General features: G+C 38.4%; 1 protein-coding gene across 2 annotated transcripts in view; it reads right to left on the bottom strand.

Moving 5' to 3' along the window:
* The window catches only part of COG5 (component of oligomeric golgi complex 5), a 363,376-nt gene extending 348,964 nt beyond the window's left edge, over positions 1-14,412 (bottom strand). Inside the window, exons 1-2 of one of the 2 annotated variants that reach the window (XM_028525999.2) lie at positions 14,289-14,412; positions 2,511-2,650 (exon numbers count right to left, since the gene is read on the bottom strand). In XM_028525999.2, the coding sequence (XP_028381800.2) occupies positions 2,511-2,650; positions 14,289-14,382 (234 nt within the window). In that variant the 5' untranslated portion in view covers positions 14,383-14,412. Of the gene's footprint in view, positions 1-2,510; positions 2,651-14,288 lie in introns of those variants that run through there. The other variant, XM_036010775.1, reaches the window with a different exon arrangement.
* Positions 14,413-14,445: the final 33 nt, after the last annotated feature.

Here is a 14,445-nt window from a genome sequence, read left to right on the forward strand (position 1 = left end):
GAACTGTGTTGGGGCCCAAGGTGCCTACTTTGAAGGGGACTGATGCGTTATTGTCCTATGCACAATGTTTCTTGTATTTTGTATCTTCTTCAATAAATGTCTCTATTTTTCATATTGCATGGCTGGATACCTTCTGGATAGACCTTATATACTATGTTTTTGAAAAGGAAGAATTAAGATCATTAAAATGTCCACACTACGCAAAGCAATCTATAGATTCAACATAATTCCTACCAAAATACCAATAGTGTTTTCACAAAGCTAAAATATTTCAAAGATTTATATGAAACAATTATTTAAAAAGATCCCCAAAGCCTCAGCAATTTTGAGAAAAAAGTTGGAGGTGTCACAATACCTGGTGTCAAACTATACTACAAGGCCATAGTATTCAAAACAGTGTGGTACTGGCATAAAAACAGGCATTCATATTAATGGAACAAAATAGAAAGCCTAGAAATTAGCCCACACCACCATGGTCAAATTAATATTTGACAAGGCAGACAAGAACACACAACAGGATCGAGATAGTTTATTCAATAAATGGCACTGGGAAAATTGGACAGACATATACAAAAAAAATGAAACTAGACCACCTTCTTACAAGATACACAAGAATAAACTCAAAGTGGATAAAAGACTTAAATATAACACTCAAACTCATAAAAATCCTAGAAGTAAATAAACACAGCCTGTTAAATCTCAGAAATTTCTTGTAGCAATATATTTTTCTGATATTATCTCCTCAGGCAAAGGAAACAAAAGAAAAAATAAATGAATGGGACTACATTGAACTAAAAACTTTTTTCACAGCTAAGGAAACCATCAACAAACTGAAAAGACAACCTACTGAATGGAAAAACATACTGGCCAATAATACATCTGATAAAGGGTTAATACCCAAGATTTATAAAGATTGAGACAACTTAACACCAGAAAGATAAACATTCCAGTTAAAAAGTGGGCAGAATACCTGAATAGACACTTCTTCAAGGAGGAAATACAAATGGCCAATAAACATATGAGAAGTTGTTCAACATCACAAATCAGAGAAATGAAAACCAAAACCACAATGAGATACCACCTCACACCTGTCAGAAGGGATATCTTCAATAAATAAACAAACAGCAAGTGTTGTCAAGGATGTGGAGAAAAGGGAACTCTAGTGCACTTTTGGTGGGAATGCAGACAGGTACAACCACTATGGAAACAGTGTGAAGTTTCCTCAAAAATTAAAAACAAACAGCCTTATGATCATCAATTCCATTCTGGGAATATATCTGAAGAAACCAAAAATACTAATTAAAAAGAACATATGTACCCTTACGTTCATTGCAGCATTATTTATTAGAGCCAAGATATGGAAACAAACCAAGTGCTCATAAGTAGTTCAATGGATAAAAAAGCTGTGGTATATTTACACAATGGAATACTACACAGCCATGAAAAAGAGGGAAATCGTACATTTCTGCAACAGCATGAATGGACAGAGGGTATTATGCTAAGTGAAATAAGCCAGACAGAGAAAGACAAATATCATGATGTCACTCACTTACAAGAGGAATCTAATGAAAAAATAGACAAAATAGAAACAGACTCATAATATAGAGGTCAGATGGACAGCTGTCAGAAGAGAGGGGGATTGGGGGGTCGGGTGAAAAAAGTCAAGGGTTTTAAGCAGTACAAACTGATAGTTAACAAAATAGACACAGAGATGTAGATTACAGCATAGAGAATATGGTCAATATCAAGATAAATATGTATGTGCCCAAGTGGATATTTGAAGCAGAACAGGGGACCACTCTATAAAGCACATATTTTCTAACCACTTTGCTGTACATCTGAAACTAATAGAGAATAATACTGAATAAACTATAGACAAAAAATTAAAAATAATTTTTAAAAATTATAGAAATGTAGAGGAAGGAACCTTCCAGATTTTCTACTATAATCCTCTCTTCTTTATTCACTCTAACCCTGTTTATTTTTTTTTTTAAAGCAAGATTCAAAGGCACAAAAAGTACAAATGGCAACAGCAGAGCTGAGATTAGGACCCATCTCCTAACTCCCTCTATTGTGTTCTATCCACCACAAATTTATCAACTTTCCATAATTTCAGCAATTGTTATATTTTGTGCTCATAAAGTGTGAACTACCAATGTGAACATCACAATTTTTCTTATTTATAATTTCAAAATTCCATTTTCTATTATCTTTATCAAAGTCATCTTATTCTTTGCCCACCTATATTCATCAATTGCACATCAATTAAGGTGGTGAAAACAAAGTATGAAAAATAGGTTTTCGACAGATGGGTATATTAGTTTGTCAACTAACAAAAAGTACATTACAGAAACCTTTTCAAAAGCATACTTTGAAAAATAAGCCACACTTGTAAGTTACACATTTGTTTATGTAAATATGCATGTAGATTAAATAATAACAGGACTATAAAAATAATAAATTATCACTTTAGGCTGAATTATCTGTATGATCCAAAAGATTAGAATTACCTGTAGGTGTAGTTCTTTATCCAACTGACTGATTCCTTGGGCAAGTTTTGCTAGTTGTTCAGCAATTACAGCTTGATGAATAGATTGGGAAGTATAAGCCTTTACATCAAAGTCTTCATTTAAAAAATCACTGTAGCATTCTGGAGAAAATATAAGAAAAAGTTTTTTATTTATTAATTACACTGTACGAAACCATAGATATCAAACAACAGAATTACAATCATAGTTAACATATTCTAAGGTCTTACTATAAACCAAAAATCATTGTAAATATTTTCTGTTGTAAATGAGAAGAGGAAGAGGCAATAGCAGAAGACAGTGATAATATTCACTGAGAGCTTACTATGTACCAGGCATTGATCTAAGCACTTTACAAGTATTAACTCATTCAATCCTCACATAACCCTGTTGGACTATTATTTTCCCCATTTCACAGATGAAGAGGCAGGTACACACATGGCATGCAGCTTGTCCAACCTGAGATTTGAACCCAGGCAATCCAGCTTTGGAGCCCACATTCTGAACCACTACACTATACTGCTAAAAGCTAACTTTTGTCAGTGAGTCAAAATAGATATTGAGTAAAAGATTAAAAATTAACTATTCACCATAACCTTTAATGCAAAAAAAAAAAATGTCACTGACAATGACAAGAGGAAAGTTGACTATATTTGATATTTATGATCCCTGCTATGTCTAGATAATACATGAAAATTATTACTATACAGTGACTCTGGACTTTTTTAATAGATTATGCTACATCAGTTGTCCCAATGTTTCCCTCCCTTGTCCCACCCTCCACCCAGCAGCCCCCTACTCCCTCTGGCAATCCCCCCTCCTTTGTTCATGTCCATGGATCATATATATAAGTTCTTTGGCAACTCCATTTCCTATACTTATTCTTAACAACATCCTGCTTATTCTGTAACTACCAATTTGTATTCTTAATCCCTTCACCTTTTCCCCCATCCCCCAGATCCCCCACAAAGCCGCTATCCCAGTGTTCTCCATATTTATGATTCTATTTCTGTTCTGCTTGACTGTTTAGTTTGTTTTTTTAGAATCAATTGTTGATAGTTACATATTTATTGCCATGTTAATCTTCTTCTTAAATAAGTTTTATCTTCTTTTTCTTAAATAAGTCCCTTCAGCACTTCACATAATAACAGTTTGGTGGTGATGAATGAACTCCTCTAGTTTTACCTTGTCTAGGAAGCACTATATGTGCTCTTCCATTCTAAATGAAAGCTTTGCTGAATAGAGTAATATAGGTTGTAGGTCCTTGCATTTCATGACTTGGAATACTTCTTGCCAATCCCTTCTAGCCTGTAAGGTTCCTTTAGAAAAATCATCTGACAGTCTTACAGGAAGTCCATGTAGGTAAACAACTGCTTTTCCCTGCTGATTTTAAGATTCTATCTTACTTTCAGCCAAGATGGAAGCATAGGTAGATACACTTTGGCTCTGCACAAAACCAAAAGAATGACAACAAATTTAAATACAAAAAATAACCAGAACTGCCAGAAATCAAACTGTATTGAAGTCTGACGACCAAACAGTTAATGAAGAAACATTCATTGAGACTGGTAGGAGGGAGGGAGACAGGCAGCCAGGGTGGGTAAGACACGTAGTAAGGGGGCAGCTGGCGGACTGGGCGACCCCACATTTCCACAAGGATAAACCAGAAGGAACAACTGGGGAGCAAGACAGACCACGCAACCCTGGGTTCCAGTGCACAGAAATAAAAGCTAAAAACTTTTGGCTGTTAAAACCTCTGGGAGTTACAGTAGCAGGAGGAAATCCCAGCCTCACAGATTCATTGGAGAGACCCACTTGGTCCTTGAACATACACTAGCCCACCTGCCCAGGAAACAGCACCAGAAAGACCCAGTTTGCTTGTGGGTAGCAGGGGAAGTGACTGAAAGCTGGCCAAGAGCTGAGCAAGCAGCACTGTTCCCTCTCAGACCCCTCACCCACACACAGCACCACAATACAGCGACGTGGGTTGCCCCACCCTGGCAAATACCTAAGGCTCCATCCCTTACAACATTAACAGCTACACCGAGACAAAAAAAGTATGGCCCAAATGAAAGAACAGATCAAAGCTCCAAAAATAGAACTAAGCAATGAAGAGACAGACAACCTATAAGGTACAGAGTTCAAAACACTGGTAATCAAGATGCTCACAGAAATAGTTGAGTATGATCGCAAAGTAGAGGAAAAAGTGAAGGCTATGTGAAGTGAAATAAAGAAAAATATATAGGGGACCAACAGTGAAGTGAAAGAAACCAGGACCCAAATCAATGATCTGGAACATCAGGAAGAAATAAACATTCAACCACAACAGAATGAAGAAGCAAGAATTCAAAAAAATAAAGAGAGGCTAAAGAACCTCCAGGATAACTTTAAACATTCCAACATCTGAATCATAGGGGTGCCAGAAAGAGAAGAGGAAGAATAAGAAACTGAAAACTTATTTGAAGAAATAATTAAGAACTTCCACAATGTGGCAAAGGAAATAGACTTCCAGGAAGTCCAGGAAGCTCAGAGGGTCCCAAAGAAGTTGGACCCGAGAAAGCACACACCAAGGCACATCATAATTATATTATCCACAATTAAAGAGGAGAGAATCTTAAAAGTAGAAAAAGGAGAAAGTTACCTACAAAGGAGTTCCCATAAGACTATCAGCTCATTTCTCAAAAGATACCTTGCAGGCAAGAAGGGGCTGGAAAGAAGTATTCCAAGTCATGAAAGGCAAGGACCTACATCCAAGGTTGCTCTATCTAGCAAAGCTATCATTTAGAATGGGAGGGCAGATAAAGTGCTTCCCAGATAAGGTCAAGTTAAAGTAGTTCATATCACCAAGCCCTTATTATATGAAATGTTAAAGTGACTTATCTGAGAAAAAAATGATCAAAATTATGAACAATAAAATGACAACAAACTCACAACTATCAATAACTGAACCTAAAAACAAACGAAAAAAAACTAAGCAAACAACGAGAACAGGAACAAAATCACAGAAATGGAGATCACATGGAGGAGTATCAGTGGGGAGAAAGAGGGGGCAGAATGTGGGAAAAGGTACAGAGAATAAGAAGCATCAATGGTAGGTACAAAATAGACAGGTGGAGGTTAAGAATAGTATAGGAAATGGAGAAGCCAAAGAACTTATACGTACAACCCAAGGACCTGAACTAAGGGAGGGGGAATGTTGGTGGGTGAGAGGAATAAAGGGGAGAAGAAAAAAAAGGACAACTCTAATAGCGTAACCAATAATATATATATATTTCTAAAAAGTTTCTCTCTTTAACATTTGGCATTTTAATTATGATGTGTCTTGGTGTGACACTCTTTACATCCACCTTGTTTGGGGCTTTGTTCTTCCTGGACTTGCATGTCTATTTCCTTCACCAAATTAGGTTAAGTTTTCTTTCATTATTTTTCAAATAGATTTTCAATTTCTTGCTCTTTCAGAAGGGGTCTCCTTCTGATACCCCTATGATGTGAATGTTGGAGTGCTTGAAGTTGTCCCAGAGGCTACTTTTATTATCCTCATTTCAAGGGGATTCTTTTTTCTGTTCACTGTTCTGATTGGCTTATTTTTTCCTTCCCTGTGTTCCAAATCATTGATTTGATTCTCCGTTTCATTCACTCTACTGTTGTTTCTCTGTAAATTAGTCTTCATTTCAATTAGTGTATCCTTCATTTCTGACTGGATCATTTACGTGGCTAAGTTTCTCCCTAAGTTTCTTGAGCATCCCTATAACCAGTGTTTTGAACTATGCATCTGATAGATTGCTTATCTTCCTTTTGTTTTGTTCTTTTTCTGGGGTTTTGATCTGTCCTTTCATTTGGTTCATGTTTCTTTGTCTCCTTGTTTTGGCAGCCTCCCCTTTCTTGTTTCTATGTATTAGGAACAGCTGTTTTGACTCCACGTCTTGGTAGCATGGCCCAGCATTGTAGTTGTCCTATAGGGTCCAAAGGCACAGCCTCCCTTACCTCCCAAGCTCAGTACTCAAGGTACACCTTCCATGTGGGCTGAGTGCTCCCTCCTCTTGTAGATGAGTCTTGATGGCTGTCAGCAGGTCAATGGGAGGGATTTAGCCAGTCCAGACAGCTAGCAGTACTGACTATAACCTTCTAGCCAGCAACCACCTTCCTCCCTGGCTTGTGGAGATGGTTGGGTGGTACTCCATCATGGTCTGTAGCTGTCTGCTGAGTAAGGAAGCTCTGGGGTTTCCTAGGTGATACAGGCAAAGATCAGCCTCCACCTGTGTTCTGTCTGGGGCCCCTTGGCATAGTCTATAAAGCAATCTTCAGATGACTGCTGCTAATGCTGGGCCTGAGGCCACTCAGTAAATACAGGAACTGTATGAGCAGATTTAGGAAGGTCTGCAGCCTATGCCTATCCCAGATCTTCATATGGAAAAGCCACTGTTACCAGCTTGGGCAGATGCTCCAGTAATCATCAAGGTAGGGCTTACTATGTGAGCCAGGTTGATGGAGATTCAGACATGGTACCACCATACTGTGGGTCTGTGTGGGAGAGGGCTCAGAAAATGTATAATGGACACTGTCTGCAGTTCTATGTGGAAGGAACCTGTACCCCGGCTTTCACCCTGATGCCAGCCACTTCAGTTCTTCCCTACATGCCCACTGGTGCCCTTCAAGCTGCTGCCCCAGTGTTGTTGCACAGAGTGAGTAAGTCTGAGTAAGTCTGTGTGTGGTGCAAGGCCCTTTAGCGGGAGAGGCCTGAGAGTCCCACGGTTTCTTCCAACAACCCAAAATCCACAAGTTTTTATAGCCAGAAGTTATGGGGACTTAGCTTCCTGGTGCTGGAACCCTGGGCTGGGTGGTCTGGTGTGGTGCCGGGATCCCTCACTCCCGAGATATCCCTCTGTTTTATATCCACCACAGGTGGTTTTGAGGACCAGCCAGTTCCCACATCTCCATGTCTCCCTTCTGTCCCTCCTACCAATTTGGATGAATGTGGTTTAATTCTTTAGTTGTCAGACTTCCATACAACTCAATTTTTTGTTGGTTCTGAGTGATGTTTGTTCTATATTTTAGCTGTAATTTTGCTGTGGTTGTGCAAGAAGGTGAGCCATGTTTACCTACCTCTCCATCTTGACCAGAAGTCTGAATCTGGATTTTTAATAGAAATACAAACTTACAGGTATTACTAAAATTTAGAATTCTGGGGTGAAATAGTAAATGGAAAGAGAAACTGTTCAAAACAGACCATTAATAGACAGGAAAAAAGTGATGTCAGATGTTAAGATATCTTTCAGTATAGAAATCCTGTGAATGAAAGAAAACCTGAGAATGAAAGAAAAAAATGGAGAAAATTATGAGTTAAAAATAAATATATTGAAGTGAAGTGAACTTGATATAGGTGTAATCCACTATTTCTTAATCATATTCTAGATATACGTAAAACCGCCCTGACACATTATGAAACAAGCAAAATAGAGTTCTTACAAAAACACTTAATTTATCTATATCCACCGTGTGTGTATATATATATATATGTGTGTGTGTACATGTATATATGTGTGTATACATATATATGGGTATGTATGTATGTGCATGTGTGCACGTGTGTGTGTAGTGTTCCATGAGGGCAAAGTATTTATTTACTACCACATCCCTGGAGCCTGAACAATGCCTGACACATGGCAGATGCTCAATATTGAATGAGTCAACTGAATGAGTTGAATGAATGAATGAATATATATATATTCATTCATGGTGTATATATATATATATATATATATATATATATATATATATCAGCTGGAAATATTCTGCATTCTTCCCTACTTTCTAAGTAGAGTAGAGTAAAAGAAGGAAACTGCTACTTTGGTCTAAATTCTGAGAACCATTTCCTTCAGTCTGGCAAGTCCTGAGAATTAAGAAGCTGGCCAGTCAGAAAAGTGGAGGCAGCCATTCCAAGAGGGGGGAAATTTTAGAGGGAGCAAATACCACAGCATATTTTGAGATATAGAGGAATACTGACTTTATGTCTAGACCACAGTGAGTGTGTTGGGAAAAAGGGTTAAGAATAATAGGAGTTGAGGTTCCAAAGGAAGGTTGGGGGTCAGTTTAAAAAGAGGCTGTTAAGACATCAAGATGTTCAGACTATATCCATTTGAGGTTTTAAAGCCAAAATGAGCACTACCATCTTTGTTTTAAGATGTTTCTAGCAGCAACTGGATGATGAGTGAAAAGGAACTAGTCACACAGTGGTGTTTTGGAGCTGGCTTCTAGTGGCTCTGGAGAGCTAACTGTTAACTTTTCAGGAACTGTGTGAGCCAGTTGACATCACATGTAAGTATCTTAAAATTGACCATGGTGAAAGGATTTATACCATGGAAGCTGGTACACCTACAAAACCAGGGCTTCCCCTATTTTCCCAGAAAGCTGGTTTATCCACACACCCATGAACAAAGCCACAAAAGCCAATAAGGTGCTATGTTCACAGCCCAAGCGGCAAGATAAAGGCCTATGACAGCAGCACTAAGAATATCAAGGAAGTGACAAATTTGACAAATATTCAGAGACTGTAATGTGTAGGACATAGAGTCAAGCTGAAAATGGGTGATTAATTAGAGAAAAAAGAATGATTCCTAAGTAACTGACATAGAGAATTCAGCTTTGCATTAAGCCAGACCACTAGGCATCTTTTTATAAACACGAACATGCCCCTGCCTCCAAGGAACTCATAATCTACATGGGGAGCAAGCACACATCTAACCACATGTAATTAATGCTAACAGAGACTACCAGAGTAAAAGGTTAGGGGAAAGAGGTTTTAAAATTTTCATTTAGTCTTGGTTGGTGTGGCTCAGTCTTGGTCGTAGTATGGTCTAGTAAACCAAAAGGTCACGGGTTCAATTCCCAGTCAGGGCACATTGCCTGGGTTGCAGGTTCAGAACCAGTAGGAGTGCATGCAAGAAGCAACCAATGTTTCTCTCCCTCCCTTCCTCTCTAAGATCAGTAAGTATTTCCTCCAGTGAGGATAAAAAACTTTTATATCACTTTTTTATATGTGGAATTTGTACTATTTGTTTATATGTAGGTATTTATAGGCACAACTACTAGTGTTTGTTCACTATCAAATAGAAATGTCAAGCAGACAGTAGTTCTATAACTCAGAAGAGAAGCAAGTACCATACATATGTGCATTTTTCAGCATAGATATTAATTTTGAAACCATGGGAAAAAAAACAGATGACTTAGGAAGAAATTTTAGAGCATACAAAAAGACGAAAATGTGAAGATATAGTTCAGAAGCCAAGAAAACACCAAAAATTTGGAGGCAGACAGAAGAAATGAAAGTAATCAAAAAGACTTAGAGTGTTCCAAGAGAAAGAAAGAGAAACAGGAGAGAATGGCAAAAACCAAAATGGACATATTAAAGAAAGTAAGTGGTCAGTACTATAAAAGACCTAACAAAGATCAAACACAATGTAGGTTCACTGTCCACTGAATTTGGACTTATGGACTGATGGCCCTCAGAGAGAAGTCTTCTCTTTTATAGTTTATAATGCCTTTCATAGTTTTCTCATTCCTCTAGAAGGCAAATCAGAAACACCTCACCAATTTTCAAATTATGCATCTGCACACCAACCATATCAATCCTATCCTCTATTATTGACAGATAACTGTTACTGATGGAAATGTTTAATTCCTTAGCAATATTGCAGGGGATGAGTAAGTGAACTACTGAATTAGGGACAAACTAAGGAAGACAAGCATCTAAAAGAAAATGGAACAGAGCACTTAAAGAATTAGAAATTTTTTAAGTATGGCATTCAAGTCATATGAGGAAAATATTTCAAAAAGAAGTCAAACCCTTTTAAAAGGTCAAGAATCAAAAAGTGTCCATTTGTCAAAAGTTTTCATTGAATCTATTAGGGCAACACTGGTCAATGAAACCATACAGATTACAAGTGTACAACTGTAACACATCATCTGCATACTGTATCAAGCACTTGCTACCCAAAGTAAAGTCTCTTAACCACCACTGTTTATCGCAGCTTTGCCTTCTTCTACTTCCCCCACCACCACTTTCCTTTGGCAATCACCATGCTGTCATTGTCTGTGTCTATGTGGCTTTTTTTTCCTTCTTAATCTAAACTTCACCTTTCTCACCCACCCCCACAACCTTCCTCCCATCTGACAGCTCTGTCTGTTCTATGTATCTATGATTCAATTTCTATGTTGTTTGTTAGTTTATTTTTGTTCATTATATTCCACATACGAATGAAATCATATGGTTCTTGTCCTTCTCTGACTGGCTTATTTCACTTAGCATAATATTCTCCAGGTCCATCCACAGTGTCCCCCAAAATTTCCCTCTTTTTATGGCCAAATAGTATTCCATTGTGCCAATGTAACACAGCCTCTTTATCCACTCATCTACTGATGGGCACTTGGATTGCTTCTAGAGCTTGGCTATTGTAAATAACACTATCTCCATTTGATTTATCCACAAGGAAATCACTGCAGACCTGGGCAAAGCAATTTCAAACACACAGAATGAGTGTGACTGGGTCCTTGAGAAGACCGGAAGAAAATCCAGGGCATAAGAGGAGGGACTGTCCTTAGGAAGGAGCAGAGATTCACTTTTGTTGTAATTGAAAATATGAGAGGAAAAGGGAGAAAACATAGTTGCAGGTTCAAGTTCAGCTTACAAGTTTAATAGAGAGAAATGAAGAAAGCTCACATCTGGTGGATTCTCTCTCTCTCTCTCTCTCTCTTTTAGGTATCAGTCATTTGTTAAACTTGAAGGAAGAATTTAAAAAGACTTAAATAACCACTGTGGAAAGAAAAGATGGGTAAGAAAATGAAACAGGAAAATTCAGAAGGCAGAATTGAGGAATAATTACCCTGCAAAAATCGATTACAGTTCCTAACATGTATCTTACTGAAATATTGTGTTGGCCAAAAAGTTCCTTTAATTTTTTTCCATATGATGGCTCTCGTAGTGCTCTCTTTAACTTCACATGAAACTATTTTGTTAGATTGTATTGTGACAGCTGTCATATCAGCATGCATTTTTTAAAAATTATCAAAATTGGTGAATTTTTGTGCAGCCATTTCAATATTGAAGATGGAAGAAGATATACAACATTTTCAGTGTGTTATGTTTTATGATTTCAAGAAAGGTAAAAATGCAACTGAAATGCAAAAACAATTTGTGCAGTGTATGGAGAAGGTGCTGTGACTGATGGAACATATCAAAGTGCTTTGCAAAGTTTCCTGGTACTCTTGACATTTTGGCCAAATAATTCCTTGATGTGGAGCTGTCTTATGCATTAGAAGATGTTTAGCAGTATCCTTGCCCCTCTATTCACTAGAAGCCAATAGTGGGAGATATCTGACATATTCAAAAGATCCAAGTCAATAAAGTTATTGGTGAAAATGAAAAATGTGTCCTTTATTTTACAGCAAAAACAAAACAGACTTTTTGGTCTGGTATACATACCTGTATTTACCAAATATATACCTATGTCTGGCATGTGTTGTTCCTTCCGTTTCTTCTGGGGAGTTCTATTTATGCTTCAAAACCAACTCTACCTAGATGGTTCTGACACCCCCCTAACCATTCCCAGTTATTATTCTCCTCTGTATTACTGTTTTACTTTGTACACAATTTTACTGCTACCCTTACAACCCTCTATTACAGTGACTCTCTTTATAGCTCTACAAGACTATTTCCCCTACTAAATTAGTGAGCTACTTCAGAGTGGGAATTGCTCAATATATCAGAACTCAAAACTTGGTTCAACTGAATTTAAATTAAGATACAAAGATGCATTAGAGAGAATCTAACCTGCAGAACCTAATAACATCTAGTTCAAAAACCACCACCAGTAGGTAGGTTTTGACTGAAGTATATAAACTGTAAGAAGGTTAGTAGTTAAGGGCAACAATAAAATATACAACAGTCAGAAAAAAAAATTTATAACTTTCAGATGTAAGAAACATCCAAACATGTAAGAATTTTTATGAATTTATTTGAACCAAACTAACAATTACCAGACAGCAAAATATCAACAGACTGAGAAGATGCTCCAGAGAATGACAGTTCTGCACCTGATTTATATATCATAATCAAAGGAGAAGACACAAAGCAGTTACGCAAAACTCCTTGGTGACAGATTAGAGAGGTGGGAGAAAGCAAAGCAAGGAAATCTCTGAGACAGGATGAAGAGTAAAAGGCATAGACAAATACTTTACATTGGTGGGTATGGGATAGTTGAAAATTAACATTTATGGCACATAGAGATGTTATGTGGGAAAACAACGATGAATTCTCTGGTCCCAAGCTCTGGTGGGCGACTGTGTCCTGAGGGGTACGGCAATGGCAAACTGGATTAGTCTGACATTCTAAAGGTATGTTATCGTGGATGCCAAAAGACAATAGACAGGCTCAGTTAAGGTTAAGATTGACCTCTGTCAAGAAAGATACCGGCCTAGGACTACCCACCATGACTCACTTTTAGTTAGGAAGTTTTAATTTCAGACCATCCATGTGGTTACTTTAGGTCTCTGAGTTTGTAACGTCGCTATGCAGTCCTCCCGAGTTTGTCGGTTTAGTGCGTGGCCCCTTTTTTGTCTACAGAATCTTATTTCATTCGTTTTAAACCTACATGGTCTACAAATGTGTGCATGTTTCTTACATTGATGTTTGATTTAAAAACCCTTATTTGTCCTGAGTGGTGTGACTCAGCTGGTTGAGTGTCAACAGCAAAGTGAAAGATCACCAGTTCAATTTCCAATCAGGGAACATGCCTAGGTTGCAAGTTAGCATAAGGGAAGCAGCTAATGGATGTTTCTCTCCAGTACTGATGCTTCTCTCCCTCTCCCTCCCTCCCCCTCTCTCTAAAAGATAAGTAAAATTTAAGAACCCTTATTCTGTACCTACTACATGCAAGATAAAGATATTAACACTGTCGAATGTAAAAAGAAGTTTTACAATGCAGTAGAAAGATTAAATTATCAAATTATTTTAATAAAGGTAGAAAACATGTGACAATTTGGTAAGAAAATTAAGAACAGATGAGAAGGGTCTTAGAAATTTGAACTTTACTCTGAAGAATAAGAGATTTGGGATATGTCAACTGGAATAATACAATTTAATGTGCTTCTCAAATGTACTATGTTTAGCTTATCTTCTACTACCTAGCATTTTCTGTCTAAACTGTCAATAAATCTAACTGCTATATTCAACACATGTCCCAGGTTGAACGAATGCTCCAAACCCTCTCCAGTGTATGGTTGTGGATAAACGCCTTTAAAGAAACAAACGGAACTGCAAGAATTGCCATCTGTGCAGTCTGAGGATTTAACAGAGGGGATGTTCCCAACTGTATTTAAAAATGAGGCCCTCTTTCATTAAGTGTCCGTCATCTGCTCTAGGTCTCACACTTCTCATGGGATGGGATGCTTCACCCTTTCTTTCGTCAAGAACTGTGGCAGCTGCCAGTGGCTGCCAACGCGAGTAACCGGATGCGAAGTCACAGGACTTCAGAGAAGCCCCAGGAGTGTGGAGGGTAGAGTTGAAAAGAGCAGCAACCAAAAATCAGGCGTCCCAAGAAACAAGGTAGGCGAGGCCAGCATCCAGATGCCAAGGGGCCGAGCGGAGGGGAGTGGTCACGTCCGGAAAACTTTCTGCAAAGTGACAGGTTGAGTCCACCACCTGGGCCCACGTGCGGCGCAGGACAGCCTTACAGCCCCACAATCCGACCCACCCCGACTCCTTACCGTCCTGCAAAAGCTCCCGGACTGTCACTCCAGCCGCCCGGGATCCCAGAGCCCCATGGCCAACGAAAGCGATGCCTCCCTCGCTACCTTCCATGTTGGCAGGTACCAGAAGTGATGACGTTAGCGGCGGACAGCCCCTCCCATGTAGTGACGCAAA

The sequence above is a fragment of the Phyllostomus discolor genome, chromosome 10, assembly GCF_004126475.2.
Source record: "Phyllostomus discolor isolate MPI-MPIP mPhyDis1 chromosome 10, mPhyDis1.pri.v3, whole genome shotgun sequence".
Taxonomy (NCBI): Eukaryota; Metazoa; Chordata; class Mammalia; order Chiroptera; family Phyllostomidae; genus Phyllostomus; species Phyllostomus discolor.